At 35.3% G+C, this 19,414-nt stretch overlaps 1 protein-coding gene across 1 annotated transcript; it reads right to left on the bottom strand.

Moving 5' to 3' along the window:
* Positions 1 to 773: 773 nt before the first annotated feature.
* Positions 774 to 19,155, bottom strand: LOC115974746 (stromal processing peptidase, chloroplastic). Its single transcript, XM_031095248.1, has 24 exons — positions 18,814 to 19,155; positions 17,644 to 17,887; positions 16,239 to 16,480; positions 14,537 to 14,735; positions 13,948 to 13,995; positions 13,596 to 13,703; positions 13,314 to 13,502; positions 12,914 to 13,213; positions 12,132 to 12,233; positions 11,249 to 11,383; positions 9,729 to 9,953; positions 8,688 to 8,891; positions 8,408 to 8,578; positions 7,984 to 8,133; positions 7,189 to 7,326; positions 6,266 to 6,493; positions 6,003 to 6,155; positions 5,679 to 5,805; positions 5,456 to 5,588; positions 4,240 to 4,360; positions 4,072 to 4,152; positions 3,675 to 3,776; positions 3,008 to 3,292; positions 774 to 1,224 (listed from the first exon to the last, which is right to left on the bottom strand). The coding sequence occupies exons 1-23, from the start codon at positions 18,978 to 18,980 to the stop codon at positions 3,059 to 3,061; spliced, it is 3,801 nt and encodes a 1,266-aa protein (XP_030951108.1). The 5' UTR covers positions 18,981 to 19,155; the 3' UTR covers positions 774 to 1,224; positions 3,008 to 3,058.
* Positions 19,156 to 19,414: the final 259 nt, after the last annotated feature.

The following is a 19,414-nucleotide window of genomic DNA, read 5'->3' as shown; positions in this document are numbered from 1 at the left end:
GAGAGAGAGTTGATTCCAGCGTCTATGCGCTTCATCAAGCCAAAAAACCAGCTGCTGGCTTCTGTATACTATAAAAGCTATACATTTTTTGTTTCCTCATCTAATAATTACATTGTATCAATAAATAATCAGTACCAATGCTTTTCAACTACTGATAAAAATAAATAGCAAAATTGATTAGGACAAGATTTTATTACGCATGTAACGATCAATCAACTTGATGTATAGGCTTATCGTTTACCATTATCCTTTTAGTAGTTAAGCGTTTATTTGGAAACAGCTTATTTAGCTGAAATTGAAAATTTTGTGCTGAAAGTACTGTAAATAAAGTTAAAATGTAATTGAAATAGTACAGTGGGACCTATGAATAGTATCAAAAAATGAAATAAGACCCATAAATAGTAGCAAAAATAAGTAAAAAGTTTGTGAAACTCCCTCTTGGAAACTTGAACCCTAGCCCTTGCCCTCCACCCCCACAAATACTTGTACTTGTAGAGTGATCATCATGCCAAAAGTGCGTAGTGGTTTTCATAATAAAGAGTTAATTTCTTATATCTAACAAAATATATATATATATATATATATATATATATATATCATTTAGAATTCTAAATAATGTGACACCAGATATTACTGCTTGCAAAGTCGATGAAACAAAAGCACCAAGAAGAAAATCAAGCATAAATAAACTGTACAGGAAAAATCAAAATGACGGGGAAAAATAAACAAGAGCTTGTTCAAAAAGATTAACGACGGGAAGATTGGGCAGAAGGTTGGTGAACCACTTATGGTCCCTGCAAGTGTGAAACTAAAATTTAAAAAGAGAGAGAGAGTTGATTCCAGCGTCTATGCGCTTCATCAAGCCAAAAAACCAGCTGCTGGCTTCTGTATACTATAAAAGCTATACATTTTTTGTTTCCTCATCTAATAATTACATTGTATCAATAAATAATCAGTACCAATGCTTTTCAACTACTGATAAAAATAAATAGCAAAATTGATTAGGACAAGATTTTATTACGCATGTAACGATCAATCAACTTGATGTATAGGCTTACTACTTTGGACTGTTTGAACGTCCAAGGCCCAAGGCAATGAGCAAATTCCACCAACAACTTCAGTAAAAGGATCTTCACATCAAGACATCAAGGCATCAAGCAATGTGAGCTTTTCACTATGCGTCTATGCCAATCTGATGGACACTCGATTTTTTGGCAAGCAAATCTGACATGCAAAAATGAGTTCACTATTAATACCCACAGCCACACACACAAAAGGGAAAGCAACAATGATATCCCTAGTGCCACACATATACAAGCAATTGCAACTGACAATCAAGTCTTCGGCACATAATTTATAACATACAAGGATTGAAGGCAAAGCATTCACATCTATTGGGCAGACAGGACATAGCATACTCTCTCATGCAAACTATAAACTAAACCTAAATGAATTTCAAAAAATGTGGTGAAGTTTTGATTATTTAACATTGCTGCACTCAGGGTAGTTATTTAGTGCTGTGAATATTAGTTTACAATTCAGGTTGCTGCTGAAGGGATAAGCACCGGTTTCTATAATAATCTCATTCATTTCTGAGACCTTCACAGAGCATCTCAATTTAAGAAGCAAAAGACAACTTGGGAGCTCTTCCACAACAAAACATTTAAACAAAGGATCTCCACTGCTTATCACAGTAATCTTTTGCCCCATGTCACAAGATGCCGTTAGGGCAAGAAACTGGTGGAATGTCAGGTTTTGGAATCCAAATAAATCAGAGTATACCCTGCCTGATGACCTACAAGATAACAGGGAAGTAACTGGAAGCTTCCTTTAAAGACTTATAAGAGGCGAGAGAGCTGGTTCTAGTGCTCAAGCATTAATTTGGGATGTTTTCAATGATGGAGAACTCTCTTGGGACCTTGCTTAGTGAGTCTAAAGTTGAATCGAGTCTAATTTTATTGTTTTTTTCTTGTTTATTAGCTGCTTATCAGCTTTAATTAAGTTTTACTAGAATTCGGGCAACTTGGTAATTTCTAAATTCATGGAATGGGCTGTCCTTGGCTGTACCAAAGGTCCAAAGGCGAGTCATTTATGTTTTGAGTACTTTTCCTATTTAGTTTAGAAGTTCTTAAGTACCTTGTTAGTTTGTTTGTTCTTAGTAATCCTAGTCATTCTAGGAAGGGATTATTTAGAGTCCTAATCCTTCTAGGAAAAGATTTAATAACAGCCTATATGAAGTCTTTATTGTAATCAATAATACTCATAGTTAGATTGATTTTAATAAAATTTCAGCAGCTTATTTAATCTTTGAGGGTGTGATTGCCTTCTCCTACCTAAGTGTGATTGCTTAGGAAAACCTAGGTGTGTTTGCCTAGTGTTTACCTTTCTTTATTTCTTGTTCTATCGACTATTCACTGTTTAACACCAAACAGCCATCAAAGTATTTAAGATTCAATATTTTCTTTACCTGAGCCCTTAAAAATCAATCCTTATTCAAGAACCCTTCAAGATCTCATCAAGAAATCAAATTTAGTGCCGAATTCCTAAAGATCCTACATCACAAGAGCAATTAGTGCCTTGTAAATGTACTGCTAATATTATTGCCTACATGATAGTAGTATGCACCATTAGGTAGAGAGTATGTTGTCTGGAAGTTGGACTCAACATACATTCATTCTCTCTCTCTCTTCTTTATATGGTAATCCCCCCTTTTGTTTCTTTTTATAAATAAAAGAAAGAAATGCAACACAAGGACTTCCCAAGAGATCACCCCCAATACCACTTGCAATTCTAGAGCACAACGTTTTTAAAGCTCCAAGCATAATAGCTTCAATCCCATAATAGTATGTTCTTGTGTGTGAAAGTAGGTTTGTGTATGTGCCTCTAGCTTGCATGCTAGTAAAAGACCCAAGCTTGTGAAAAGTTAACCTCAAACAAAAGAAAAATTACATACATACATTTATTGGAATGCATTTTAAACACAATTACAAGCTACCAAGAAACATACCTTCTAGCCTCAATAGCAATCCAATACAAGACAACAGAGTAATTTGCAAGGTCATGTTGTAGGCCGTGTCATTGTCGATAAACCACGTCCCACAGGAAGAACTCCAGGAAAACCTTCACCTGATCCATCCTCACTAGTAATTTCCTCACCAGCCTGAGCCCCAGCAACCCCAATACACGAATACAAAGAATTCTCATCTACTTTCAACTGGTCATAAGCAAGGTATATGTCCTCGATACTGGCAGCTTCATATAGTGATGTAAGATCTTTGATGCATGATATGTCCTGAGCCAACAACATCACAAGGGGCATATATTAATACAAAACAATGAACATAAGAAATTATAGGGAAATGTCAAGATTCCATGCAACTAGGCAACTAGACTCTATTTTTGCTTCCAACAGCAAAATTTCTACTTGGTGTTTGTTTGGATCACGTCCACGTTTTGGACGTTTTGCGTTTCAGGCGTTTTTTTTCTTTTAACCAGCGCTCAATGCACTGTTCATGAGACATGAATAGTGTATTTAGGCCAATAAACAGTGCTGAACAGTAATAAACAGTAACCAGAATTTTTTTTATTTATTGTTTTCAGCAAAATAAGTGGTATCCAAATGCACACTTGATATCTATCATTTATTTTTTCTCAAGGAGATGTTCCCATTTTACCTTCCTTGGAACAGAAGAAGCTTGCAAGTGGGCTAACAATCCAAGCCAATAGGCATTTGACTTGATTTCAGCTTCATGTCTCATGAGAAGGGTCCGTTTAGCCTGCAAATGCAATAGGTGCAAGGAATGGACAAAGTTTAAGCAAAAATACTCATATATTTTATTATTACAAAGACAAACTCTTGGTCTTATGCCAAGGAACATGGGGGAGCGAGGGGGATGGGGGCTGGACAGATGTTGAACCACCATGCCAAGTTTAGGAAGACTTGGAGCACCTAAACTTCTGAAAAAGTTCATTTCACATATCTGGCACTTGTCCTGCTTGCTTAATTGGAAGTTTTTTGAAATAATAATGCTATCATGAGAAGCAACACGAACAGTTTGGGTAGTAACTAACCCTATCCAACTCCCTTGGAGTAATCTGGTTGCCATGCAAACCTCTGAGAACACTCTTGCATGCCTCAACAGCTTTATGTACCTGAATATTTAGTAAATCCAAACTGATGAAAAAGGTTGAAGTGACATGAAAGAAATTTTATTAGACTACTTGAAATTGAACCCGCACCTTCCCTGGAGTTGACGTTACTGATATTACATACCATCCAAGCTTAAGCCTATCAAATAGGTTTAATTCGAATGATACATCATATGTCAGCCCAAGAGAATCCCGGACGGATGTAAAAAGCCTGTACAAAGCACATGGAAGGAAGTTGTCAATACTATATTGGAGACTTTCGGTTTGGTCAAAATATTTTAGTACAGGTTAATACCAGTGTATCGTTTTGGCTTTACCACTTTATACATATTCATAAATGTGAAACTAATTTGACAATTTAAAAAAATAATTAACATTATATACAATAACCCACAGTATGAAATATCATAATTACAAATTAACACAACTTAAACTACATACAAGGCTATACACCAAAAGTCAAAAAAACACAAACACAACTTAGAGTTCACAATTACAACCATTACGTAGAATAGATTTTCCATTTAATGACACTGTCCCAAATTTCAAACTTAAACGAAAAAAACTATCATATATATATATATATATATATTAATGGTATTGTTTTTGCTCTAGAAGTCCTACTGTGGTAGGCTTGGAACTCTCTATCTCTGTGTCTAAGACTGAATGTCTATTTGTGTGTCTCAAGACTCTAAATTCTAAAACACCACTCGTTCTATGAAGCCACATTATGCAAGATATTGAACTTAGGGTGATGCGAGCAAACAGAGAAACCAAATTTAGTGGAGGAGAACAAATAGCAAAGACCATAGAGAGATCAAAGAAGAAGTTTCAACTGTCTCCAAGTTATAGAAAATTTCAAAAAACTCCAAAAAAATTGTCTTGTATTAGCCCAAGACTACTGAAATTGGCCAAAAAGACCGGAACTAGTTGAAATGTCCCAGTATTTGAACCGTAAGTTTCAAGGGAGTTATTATACTGGTTTGGTGACTGGTAGGATATATTTCAGCCATACCATCTGGTATGACACAAAATTCATAACTTTGCATGGAACACTTCACCTTTCCAGTAATGGAAACTAGAAAATCCAGACAAACAGAAGGTGCTTGAGAAATATCTACAGCCATCACAGCTAATGCTCCTGCTATGCAATTCTGAAGCTATATTATCACATTTTATGTAAATTAATGATGACAAGAAATCCAAAGGAAAACAGAAGTTTCAGAAACCATATTTTAATCTGATGTTATTCTGATACATAAACATAAGTTTCAAGAGAAATGTACAGTTGTGCAGGAAGAGCTACCTAGAATTTATGACCTCGGCCAGCAACCCCATAGTGATGCCAAAGAAAAGTGGATGACCACGAAGTTTTCTTTGCATTTCTTTCTCCAAATCTGTCCCCTCCAAGTGCAGTTCTTCAGATTTTGACTGTGCAACTGCAGAGGGCATTGCCCAGCAATGACATATGAATAGCCAATTCCCAATCACATTTTATACCTAGTTCTAGATATGATGCACCAACTCACCTTCAGCTGTTGAAATATTACTAATTGACTTTAACAGGTCTTTGCCATCAACTGTAAGACCCCAACGGTTTGGTGCTGGGCCGGCAATGTATGCACATGCTCTCTCATCGGTGTCTTTCAAGAATACCTGGACAAATAAAATATAAGTACTCACATGGTTGATTTATAAACTACAGCCACTCAGAATTCAAAAGTTCCCAAAGAAGAAAAAAACTTAAACTAGGCACAACTCAATCAAAAAGTACTTCAGATGCATCACAGAATTAATAATGCCCAAAGCATCAACAAATGGAAGTATTCAACTAAACCAGCTTTGTTTCTCACTTGCTGAAACTGCAAATCAGATGGAGATGGTCGAAAGAGGATTGGCCTGAATTCATGTGTACTCTCAGAATTTCTTGGTGCCCCAACTGTGCCCAGGTAATCAAGAATACAAGACTCAATCTCCTCCTCTGAGAAGTCCCCAACAATACTCACCTGTCCATTGAATACATACAAGCTTTTCATGATAAGAAATGCAGTGTTCAATAGCAATACGTCATCCAGTGATGTTCACAAAAAAGATCTAGAAGTAGGTAACTATGCACCTCCATGTTATTTCCAACAAACTGATTCATCACTGCATCCTTCACAGATTGCAATGTCAAATTTTGTAGAGAATTTGGTGTAGGCTCAACAAAACGCTCATCTCCATCCAACATTGCTAACATGAGTTTGTGAGCAGTTGACCGCTCTAAGCTTTTCGGAATGGACCGGTAATATGACAAATATAACTGTCTCGCTCTATCAAATGCGTCTTCGAGCCAGACACTATGCTGCAAACCCAGAAAACCACCATTAGGTATTTGAATGAACAAAAACATTAATATCCCTAGCAAGGGCACAGGGAAGAGGGAGGAGGGCTCAGGAAACAATCTCCCCACCCATTGCAATCCCTGGAGGGTGTAATACATACAAGTTATTTTGGGTCATAGAAATGCGTTGTCCCACAACTTTTAATGGCAGTCATTTTTATGTAAACATAACTGGTTTGGGAAAAATAAAATGGAATGTGCAAACTGTAATTTCAGGAAACATTGATGAAAGCGCATGCTTCTTTTTTCCTTTTTGGTTCATTTCTATGTTACAAATAAATCAATGTTTTAAATTAAGATAATAATGATTATGAATTCACAATTGATAAAACTCTTTTTTTTTTTCTTTTTTTAATTCATTTAAAAAATGATAAATGATAAAACTCTTTTCATTTTGTAGTAACTTTTGGTTTCTTGCCAAGTGACAGAAGAACTGAAACCCGAATCACCTACCTCAATCTCCTCAAATATCTGTTGGTCATAGGATGTGACCTCATATTCACACAGAAGTGAATATTAAAAAACAGTCACACACATGAATTTAAGGGGATTAATTAGGGTTCTAATTCTTATTCTGCTTGGGACAAAAAAGTGAAGCCCAAAACTTCAAAAACATTACTGACTGAAACCACAAGTACTGTTGACAATGGGCTTACCTCCAGCACCATATGAAGTAACTGGAAAGCCGCGCGCATCCCATTATCTCTTAATGTAAAACGGAACTCCATACAAATGAACTCCTCTGTAGACTCCAAAGAGCAATTTATCAGATGATTCACACAGAAAAGTTCTACCTGCAGAAGCACATTAAGCATATGGCACACAATTAGCATAACAGGAGGAGGTCAATCTATCCTGACAGAATACAAGCAGAACAAGCACATTATTTGGTGATAAGAGCAAATGAATGTGGGTCTCATCAAATAACAACTGGCTAATCACTCTGTCCCATGGTTCAAATCAAATACACCAGCAGGGAAAGGGAACGGCAGCTATATATATAGTAATAACAAACATGAGTTGCTCCTTATTTTTTTGCTATCATTCAAATTATCTAAATTCAAGTAGTTTCAGATACTTTTTTTATAAAAAAAGCACTCACAAAATTAATTCAAAAACTATTGACCGATGCCTGAAATATAATCAACCACTAAGAATCTTCTCTCTGCCAATGATTAGTGATAGTAAAAAAAAAAAAAAAGAACAAACAGAATACCAAAACCCTCATCTATTTTTTTTTTAATGAAAAAGCCCATAAGTGACAAACATTATCTAATATTTTTTAGAAAATTTCATTTAGCTTTAAATCCTTATGATAGCCTTGTGGCAAAGTTGTATCTCCCCATCTTGAAACTGGGATGCAAAACTAATATTATGGTTCTGGCCATATGGAATGTACAATTAAGGATTGTTTTCATTTGGTTAAAATTGGAAAAATAAAGTGTTAAGACCTGCTCCCTTGAAAAGTTGCCAACACGACCTCCTTCACTAAGAGTTCGAACACCCACAACAACAGCTCCTTTTGACTCAGAGCTTTCAGTTGCTCGCCCCCCACCAACTATAAGCCTCATTACACCTCCTTGGGCTTCAGTACGAGAAATCTGTGTATAAGAAAGATGCGAATAGTGAACGAGAGAGACAGAGAAGCTTAAAGGTAAAAATCAAATTTATATTAATAGAAGAGAAATACAAACATGTCTCACAAGAAAAAATGCATCTTAAACCAAGGTTCCATTCTTCTAGAACCATATCTAAGCACATACATGCAGATACAGTAGACCAGATCCAATCACATTTCAAAAATATTGAAATAGTGAATGTCCATTCATTGTAATTGCTTCATGAGCAATTGAATACAAACATCTCCAAAAATACCTTGTAATTAATGGGAATTCCGTTTGAAAGACGGCATTGAGTGATCCCCGTTTCCTTGTCATGCACTTTTGTGGCATTCGTTTCTTGACTTAAAGGAATAAATGATGGTCTTCGTTGGAGCCTTAACTCCTGTAACTGTGATGAAGTAATCAACTCTTTTGGCACCTCAAGCTGCTCAAATATGGAAAACGAAATAAGCAATAAAATCTACTTTGCAAGAAGTTTTTACCATACAAAGAAATTTAAGTGGGAAGGAAGCAAAATTGATGATAAAGAAAACCTCAGGCTCAGCCTCAATGGGTTCCTCTAATCCAGCTTTCATAGCATCTGTAATCTCATTTGGGGATATCTTGAACTCAGTTTCACCCATTCCTTCAACATGCACTTTCTTGGGAACACATGCTACAATCGCTGCAGGAAGGGGTGCAGTGGCTTTTCCAAAATCAGCAATATACTCCAACACCTTAGCACCAACAGAATTTACCTGCACCGCAAAATTTATTTAGAAATTGAAAACATAAAATGCAAGACAGCAAGGCAGATAAAAACAGAAGAAATAAAAGTGATCAGATTATAGCTCCGAAGGCAAACTGAAACAATTCAAGAGTAAACCAGCCCACATGCACCAAAACTAACTTGAAAACATGTCCCCTAACATTAAGCTTGCCAATAATTTATTCTCCCATCATATATTTTTCTTGGAAATCAAGGCATTTGGTACCAGATAAATTTGAAAATTGTAAACACTGCCACAATCATAAGAGATTTTTTTTTTTTGGCTAGTACAATCATACAAGTTTAAGATACAAAATTTGTTGATAATTACCAAACAAAGATATGTGTTGATCAACTACAAGTCCAAGACGATAAAAGGAGCTTAGTATAAGACTGAGGTAATCAAAACTTAAAATGAACCTTGCACTTTCTTTCAACTTGGACGCAGAAAGGCATTAGGATTAGGAAAACAATTTTAAAGAATATAACACAAAAATATGGGAATTCAAACCTCGACTAACTAATAAATATTAACAGGAACAAATGAAATGACTATTTGGAAACCACATTTCTGTCTGTAATATATTACATATTATGATACCAATATAAATTATCAAAAGAATCGTAATACAAAGTTACAAATGCAAAGAAGTAATTAGTATAAGGTGATGCTTCATAATGTCATTGCATATTTAGTAAAAAAGTTGATGAAACAAAAGCGGTACTTAGATTTTTGCAGACCTAATATGGAAAGAAAGGAAGAAGAACAAAACTTGATTTATCAATGCAGTAGATGAACAAGTAGGATCATCATAAACGAAATTACCTCTTCAAGTGTAACTGTTCCAGCAACAGCTACCAAGCTCTCATGTCCTTGTATCTGATCCATCACTGTATGGCCCAGTGCATCACTCTCCATAATAAAATCCAAATTATCTACGGATGACACATTATCTATCATAGCTGCTAGGTGTTCACTATCTTTTAACAGTGCATCCATATAGCGTGTCAATTCACCCTTGGTGACACCAAACTCTTTCAGCCTTCGAACCTGCATCACACAAAACTTATTAGATACTAGGAAAAAAGAATTATGCAGAAAATTAAGACAATCATCTTTGTACTTCAATGGCATCAAGACAGCCACAAAATTTCTTTCAAATAGAAATGGACTGCATTGGCCACTACAATAAAATATAAATCTCATTGTGGTCGTTGCTGCATCATATTTTAATATTTAGCAAATAAAGGGAATAAATAAATAAATCCAATCACTGAAACGTGATAAAAAGACTTTATCATTGGTAGGAGCAGGTTTAGGGCCAGGCTTTAGGCCTGTCATTAGATTCAATGTGCAGATCCCCGCCCTAACTGGCCCAGTTTGAGCCTGTGCTCAGCCCTGTAAGAAAAAATGATAGCGAGGCCCGCTTATGTTGGCTTAAAGAACAAACTTTTTCTTTTTCTTCCTTTTTTTTTAAAAAAAAAAAAAAAAAAAAAAAAAAAAAAAAAAAAAAAAAAACCAGAAAACACATTGAACCTCCTCTTGGACCTGAGATCACAGTTCTAAGTAATTTGAGACTGGCACAAAGCACAAGCTCCACTGCACATTCTCACAAGGAGCTTATCAGAATTCATGATTGAATGGTTCTGGACCTTGAAGTTATTGGAGTCTGTTGATCTCAATCTTATGACAGTATTCTTTGGCATCAGTCATGGCCAAAGGATTGAGGACTAGTTCTAGGGGTTAGAAGTGTTATATCTTACTCAGTCAAATCATCTTAAATAAAAACACACACACACACACACAATTTTGCATTACAGGACAGGCTGCTATGCAAAGAAATTTCCAATTAAGCGAAGTCCCACCCTGAACAGTAGTTGGGTCTTGAATTTTGTGCCAGCCAGGCCAATGAGGCCTAAAAAATCTGCCCAAGCCTGTCCAGCTAATATATTTATGGCATCAGCCATGCCCAAAGGATAGAGGATCGGGTTTAGGGGTACACGTGTTATATATTACTTGGTCAAATCATTTTAAATAATAAATTTAAAAAAAACACACGCACAAATTTGCAGCCCAAGACAGGCTGCTCAATTATGAAATTTCCAATTAAGCCCATTCCCACCGTCAAAAATAATTGGGCCTTGAATTTTGTACCATCCTGGCCCCATGGGCCTCAAATAACTGCCCAAGCATGCCCGAATGCAAGCCAAGCATGTCCAGCTGAGTGCCAGTCCACTATCAGGTTCAATGATGACAACCAAAAAAGATACAAAAGAACATAACATAGCTACTACACCAAAATCAATGCATGAAGATTGTATTTATGGAATGGTAAGAGTACAAACCTCTTGGACAGCCACCCTAATTGCACTCTGCCAATTCTTCGGTTCAGCACTTACTGTAAGAGTAGTGACAGTGCATCCTTCCCTTCCAGAATCACTATGGTCCAATTCAATTGAAGTGAAGGGCGGATTTGAACTCTGAAAATTTATGTAGGTTAGCTACACTTTTGGACAGAAAAAAAGGGTTTTTCCAAGCACCAAACAGGGTTTCAGCACACAGACAAAATGACTTAAGCAGCCTCTATCGTACCCATTATCAACCTGATTGAAAGTTTCAAATGAATTATTGTAATTTCATTAACTGGTTATATCTTTCAAACGTGTTATTGCAATTTCATTACCTGGTTATATCTTTTTTTCTCTTTTAATATGCAAATAGTTAACACAGGTAAGGAATTGAAATTGAACCATTTACTACCAATAAGTAAAATTCCATTGCTTGTCCCTTTTTTTTTTTATTTTTTTTTATTTTTTTTTATTTTATGATGTGGAACCTCACCAAGGTAGGTCCATTTGGACCCACCCCCTGTTTGTCCATTTTTAGTAGTACTAGATACTTTCATCATTTTTTTAGACCTTGCAAAAGTAGAACCTTTGTGCACTAGGTACGACCTTTATATACTTTTATCATTTACACATAACTTAAGGAACAATCTTCACTTGCATAACAAAGAAGATGAAGCAAAACCCACTCAAACAAAAAAGGAAAGGAACATGATGAAAATCATACTTTGATTATAAGAGTAATCAGCTGCAATCAACTCAGACAGAACAATTTTCGGAGGGGGGGGGGGGGGGGAACTCATACTAAACAATAATTACCTGAATTGCAATCAACTAATTTATAATAGTGGTAGGAAATAGTACAATAATAATTGCAACCCACCTTGTATCTTGTATTGATTCGGAAATGTAAGGCAGATAGAAATATTCTCTTCATCAAAACATTTCGCAAATCACTGTATGTTTGAACCTTGTTCACTGGAATCTGCACAAAATTAAATCCCCCCCAACCAAAAAAAAAAAAAATCCATATTAAAAATAAAACATAAAAAAGAGAGAGAAAAATGGTAATCATATAAACTCGTTGAAGGCTCAAACATTAAATATGAATCATAAAAAACTGAAGACCACCAAGTTAACCAAATTGTTTTTTGATAAGTGACCAAGTTAACCAAATTTTAAACTTTGATATTAGCTTGAGTTGTATTTTTTGGTGTTGCTCTTATACACTCCCCATGTAATAGGTGAGACCCTTTTTTGGGCTCTTAAACATATTCTTTACTTATCAAAAAGAGGGGAAATTCTTCTAGGGCAATCCTTTTGTTAGCCCAATGTAGACAAATATAGGGTACTATTTCTTTCACTTGTCTCCTATTTGTAAAGAAAACAAGGAACCAATTTTCAATTTATTCTCCTTTAGCATTGTAATATGAAGCAATCTACTACTTCTCAGTAGAGCATCCCTCCAAAGTTTTCTCTATATTCCCTTTATTATCTCTTCAAGTTTACCCTTTAAATTAAGTTATTCTTTAAGTAGGAAGTTGTAAAGGCACAAACTAGTGACCAAACCACAGTATTTACCAACAAAACAAAGACATCTTCACATGAAGCCCTATACTAATGAAACATGACAAGTAAATTTATTTATTAAAAAAATCACCATACCTTGCAGAAGAAATTGATTGAGAAGTTTTGTAGCAGCTCGTGCTGGAATATCTGTGGAAGCTTCACATCGATGCTGCTTCCAGGGAGAGACCAATTATGCTTCACTGGAGGACGAACTGCATGCCTCTCTTTCTTTAAAATTTTAGATTGATCTAAAGAACTAGATGATTTTTCATTAGATAAACTTCCAGCAAGCCCAGCTGAGAGCTTAGGAACAAGAAAACTAGCCATGGCACCAAATGCACTAGGACCAGGTGCAGAAACTGGCTCATTTTCTAGGCCAGTCTGCCCAAAGATAGCCTGCATGGAAAAAACTAACTATTGTCAAATTCAAAAGTTAAAATATTTCTCATCTGGACTCCGATGTTACAAATGATAATTAACAAGATTTACGACATACTTCAATCTGGTCAACTGTCTTTGAGATGTTATCAATATCCCCCACTATGTACAAGGTTGCATTTGCAGGAAAGTACCAACGCTCATGAAATTTTCTTATTTTATCTGCATCCCATTTCTTAATCTGCTCTTCTAATCCGATTGGGAACCTTTTGCTCAGCTTATTTTCAGAATGCAGGTGTTGTAACAACTGAGTTCAAAAGAAGGCAAGAAAACTATGACATTTGGCCACCAATGTGCAAATATCAACCAGCTAAAACACAAAAATATCTTTAGTCCATACCTGACAATCAACACGATACTCTATTGTATTCATCATCTGGAGTTCTGAAAGTATAGCACGACGTTCCTTTTCAACTCTAGAAGAAAGAAATTTTGGGTGGAACGCTATCTTTATGCATGAATGAAATAGATTTCATCAGGCAGAGCATTACAAAACTCATTACATAAGATGCTGTACTTCAGCTAAGAAAAGCTTTTTTGAAAAAAGGGAACAAATTGAAAGAAATTAAAAGATGATTTCCATGCTAATATGACATAAGAACTAAGTAGCAAACACTCAGCTTACTGATGATTTATCTTTCTACAACAAGGCACACACAAAAAGCTTATGGCAGAATCGAACTAAATCTTACCTCGTTCAGAGCATCCAGCACAGATGGAAGCAGATCTCCATCAGAGTCCTGCAAGCACCACCCAACTACAGTCAGTAAATGAATGAGACATTGATTGTAACTCGTATTCTTTATTTAAAGAAAACAAAATGAGATACGAATTATTTATCCTTCATAAGTAAACACAAAATTCCGCATGTCACTAACTTGACTTCACAGATTTGTGTACTTTTTTTTTACAATAAGTACTTTTTTAACGACTACTAAGTTTAATAAATTCTGTATAAAAGAAAATGCAATACATACGCATGTGCATCAAGAAAAAAGGAACACCTACCAATGGAGCATAACTTAAGTTGGTAAGAGAACAAATCAAATGGCCCAATTAAATCAGTATCCAATGTCTAAACCTTGTAATCATAAAAATAAAAATAAAAAAGGTCTATACCTAGTAGAAAATATTAATTAAAAAACTAAAAGAAGAAACCTTTTCTATAAGTAATAAATTTTTTATTAAAGAATAGATGAATCACTACACAAGATGATTATAGGGCATCCTTTCAGAAATTACAATCAATTAATTCAATAGGGCTATAGGAAAAAAAAAAACCTTTGTGCTAGTTGGAGAATGGATGTGGAACACTGTATGGTGGAAATCAGTATAAGCATTAGATCGGGCTCCTGTTCCAAGAAGTTTCTCACGCTTCTTACTTCCAAGGAAAGCAACATGTTCAATCATATGGGCAATTCCTTGCTCATCATCCTCCTCATCAATTGATCCAGCATGAACTTCCATATGCGCTTCAAACCTAAAAACAAAGAGGCAAATCATTTTTACATAAGAGCAAGCAAGAGGACGGCAGAGATCATCTCAGCTGCATAGTATTTTTTTAGCAAAAGTGACAATCAATACAAAGAAAACAAATAGGCAATTCTTTCCACTATGCCCTTCTGATACATGAAGAGGCAAACTTATTCATTAATCATTGCACTTCGAAAAAAAAAAAAAAAATTCTAAGTTTTGCCTATTATCAAGCTTCTACAATTTTCTTTTTTTAACCAAAACTTATCATACTATTAAATATAAAGGCATTATATTAGTTGTTTACATATGATAGATTATCACATGCATATTCAGTACTTTTGTCCAGACACTTAATGTTTAATCCTCTGACATATCACATATTTCTGTAACATCTACCATTAATTCTTTAAAATTTCTTTACTTTCAAGTCATAAGGGACATGTCAAGTTTTCAACCTGTGGGAGGGGAGGGTTTTGCAGTAGGTAGTTTAATAAAATCAACGCTAGTTCAACAAATACAACTATTAGGTACTAATTATAGTTCACTGAACATAAAAATCATATTGAACTATATTCTTTGTCTTCCATCATCATTTTATATTTGTGCTACATCAATGGTGAATTGGCAAAGGAGGTTAGTCGCCATACCGCCATAGTACTTGAAACATTTCATGTATAACTCTACATTAAATATAAAACCAAGTGCTAATCACATATGGAATCACAAACGGAAAAATGACAAAACTTGAACATTAGGATTAGTTCCAATCAACATCATCTATAAAAAAAATTAACTGTGCATTAGGGTTAACTTTTTGTTAAAAAGCTTATTTGCTGAAAAGTTGGTAAAAGTACAGCTATACCTAGAAAGAGGGAGTATTAAAGAGCTACATTTAATCTAATAAGCTAACAAAAAGAAAAAAAAAAAACCTAATCCAAATGCATTTCAACATTAAATAATACCAACCCCTAAATTTAGGTTGGAGATCAATCCTCAATTAGCACTCACTTTAGACAAGCATACCTGGAGTAAACAATTTTTTTATGAGTAAATAAATGCAATTAAAAGCACAAAAAGAGAAGCAACCCCTTGGAGTAAACCAATTATTTAAAAGGAAGATTACCAAATAAAAAAAAATGTTGGAGCGATGGACATTTTTTGGAATTAACCTATAACCTTGCATTGACAATGAGTCTAGCAATAAAATTGCAAGGAAATGTATGATATTTGTGCGAAGAGATATGAAACATTAAATTTCAATGAAATTTGCATAAAATTTTACAAATCTATGAGCAATACTTCGATGTTTTGTAAGTGATACGTGTTTTAATTAGCTGCACATTAAACTTGTGGCTTGTCATTATCATGCATAAACCATTCAGTATGCCTTTTTAAAACCACACTTTTTCAAAGCCCCCAACAGGTACAACTTATTAGAACACTTCATTCTTAAAAAGCTATAAAATAAATAAAAGGTACCAAATGGACAGTTGTGGATGAACCATACCTATTTGGAGGTACTTTATTTGGTAAAATAAGATATCGCAATCCATTTTTTAGCTGTCCTCGATACAACTTTGGGTGAGACGGGAGTTCAGAACTTAAGAACCCATCCAAATTTAGTTGTTCTCTCTCAGGATAAGATATATCTAAATCTTGTTTTTCAAGAACACCATCTGGCCAGGCTGTATTTGCTGCATGTGGCTCATCTGGACCAACAGTTGCTCGCGGAATATGATCAAACTTCACCTGAAGAATATAAAGAGTACAAAAAAGTTGACAAATATTGTCTTGGGAGTAACGAGAAGGGAAATTGGAGCGCACTAAATTAAAACAAATCATCTCATACATGCCTTCTCTTCTATTTCAATTAGTGAATTACACACATATCAAGTGGATCATAACCACAACCTCACCCTCCGCTCTGTTATAGAGGAGGTACCATTTGAACCAGACCTTACCTTATAAAAGCCATCTTAATATACAACAGACAAAAGAATCAGTATCTGACTAAACATGAAACAGTACAGATATCACAGTGAGCTGTTTCTAGAATCAGTATCTGACTAAACTGTTTCTAGAAGCGCCCCCCCCCCCCCCCCAAACACCACCCCCCCCCCAAAAGAAAAAAAAGAAGAAGATAAAAGTCAAACATTGTTTTGCAATTCGTACAGATATCACAGTGAGCTGAAAAATGCTGTTTCAGGCTTAAGATAACTCTTAATTAGTTGCTTGATAACAACAAACAACAAATATAACAGTAATAATCAGCCTAAGACTGAGTAAAAGCATATGCCATACAATTCAGATAACAAGCTGGGCAAAAGAATGAGATGACTGTGCAACTTTCTGACCTGAACTAGGAAGTTAGAAACAAATCACTTCAAGTAACTTTTTTTTACTAGAAGTAACTTATTATAATTTTTTTAAAGGTAATGAAATTGATTTCAATAATTCATTGACTGAAACAACTCAGGTGCAATCCTAGTCAACAAAAAGGTCCTACCTTCATTGGGTTCAGATTAGAAGAACCAACCAAAAAAAAAAAAAAAAAAATTTTTTTTAAGTGATTGTTTTAAAGGTTTGAGAGAAACACATATTCGGTCATCAATGAACTATCAAAATGGTGACCCAATATCTGTTCCATAAAATCCATGCTAATAAAATAATTATTTCCTCTTCATATTATGTGATGCAACATCATAAAAATTAGAAGCAACCACTCAATTACATATGGAAGTTCATAGACACCTCCAAGATTTGGGGAGGGGGGGGGGTGGGGGGTGAGGAGAGGAGAGGAGAGAGAAAAAAAACACTTGATTGCGTGCGCATAGACACACACACATAAAAATCAGTTGAGAAGAGCAAATTCGATGTAATTTAACTGAAGGAATTTGATCCGGTATACTTACAGAAGTATTGCCAAGACCATGCTTGGAGAGATGAAAAGTAGATTTGTCATGAAAGGCCCATGGTATAGATCTTTTGAAAGTGGGACGAGTTATTCTGCGGTTGAGGGAGCAACTAAAGCAGGCGGTCTGTCCTAAAAAAGGTGCTTCAGTCACTGGTTCACCAAGCATGGAAGAATGATGTTTCCAAGCATTATTCTTCTTTCTGTGATTCGCTAATCTGCCATGACCAAGTTCAAGTGGGTACCTGTTATCCACAATAACATGGAAAAACAATTTAAAAAGGATTATTATTTCTACCCAATACTATAAGTAGCAATAAAGTAGTCATACTGAAAATGTAAATACACAAGTATATGGCATACTAAAGGCAATTTCTTTAAACAGGTTTTAAAGTAAGGCCTCACCCTTGGAAGTGCCATTTGAGCCAGAGCTCATTGGCCCTACAAATGGCAATTATAAAGGTACAACAGAAATTGGCAAGAGCAATTTTTTATTTATTTAATTTTTCAACTGGTTTTTTGAGACAAGAATTGCCTAAAGAAACATGTCCTAAAGCTTAAGAAATGTATGTGATTGTTACACGAAAATAGAACATTCAATAAAAACACGCCAAAAGCTTTATAGCTCAACTAGCACCTTCTAATGTTTACGACAGAGACATCTAGAGTTCAAAAACCCATTGTAACTATCAAACTATAAAAAAATAATTAAAAAAACATGCCAAGGCATTTGTTATTCCACTAATTATTTTGTTCTTGGAATTGATTTTTTTGGATAATTCGATAGTTGGGGGTGGGGATTTGAACCCGGATGTCTTCACTGAAAACCAGAAAGTGCCATCCAGTTGAGCTATAAAGCTCTCGGCTGAATTGGTCATTATTAGTGCTAGTTAGTGAGAGTAATTACTCCCCGTTTTTTGTGGACACGGATATAAAGCATTAAATAATGAAAGGCGCAACACTACCAAGCACGCAGACTGATTAATTTCACTTTTTTTTTTTTTTTTTAGTTTTGAAGAACATAGGGACAGGAAGCACAAACAAACATATGCTAGTATGATATTCATGTCAATTCCATGGCTATGAAAACAAGTTTGTGTAATTGAGAATTAACAATAACCTAATTAATAAAGCCGGAAAAACAAATAAAAAAAAATAAAAAAATAAAAACCTGGTTCTGGTGGAAAGATGGTTGAGATGGAGTCGGGTCAAAGGGTGAGAACGAGGAGGCAGAGAGAGGAGCGAATTAAGGCGTCTTCTGGGATGAGTGTCTCTCTGTTTTAAAGATTGGATTTGAGGGACGCTGCTGCTTCCAACCACGGAGCTTAACGCAGCCATTTTTGCAAGATTGAGAAATTACACAGAGAGAGAGAGAGAGATAACTTGATACTTTTGTCTGAGGGTGGGGTTGGGAAGCAGGGGAGAGCAGGTTTGCCTTACAAACGGATCCTTTCGATTGATTTTTTTTTTCCTTCAAGAGAGTAGGGTTCCCATACACCGCCAATGCAGCTTATGGAAATGAACATGTGAGGTGTAGGGATTGGTTAGGTTGATCTTTGGGGCAGTCAAGGATTTTTGGTTTTTGTTTTTTTTGTTTTTTTTTTTTTTTAATTTTAAATAACACTAAAAGCCAAACTAATTTTTTAATTAACAAAGTTTTGAAGCTATTTGGGTATCTAACAACTCGAGACCAAAAGACTCAATTTTGGAGTTATAAATCGAGTATAACTTACTTGATTTTCCCATCGTGCAGCAATTAAGGTGGATACTTG

Source organism: Quercus lobata, chromosome 2, assembly GCF_001633185.2.
Source record: "Quercus lobata isolate SW786 chromosome 2, ValleyOak3.0 Primary Assembly, whole genome shotgun sequence".
Taxonomy (NCBI): Eukaryota; Viridiplantae; Streptophyta; class Magnoliopsida; order Fagales; family Fagaceae; genus Quercus; species Quercus lobata.
Note: the sequence above shows the minus strand (reverse complement) of the source record. Positions and strands in the feature narration are given on the sequence as shown.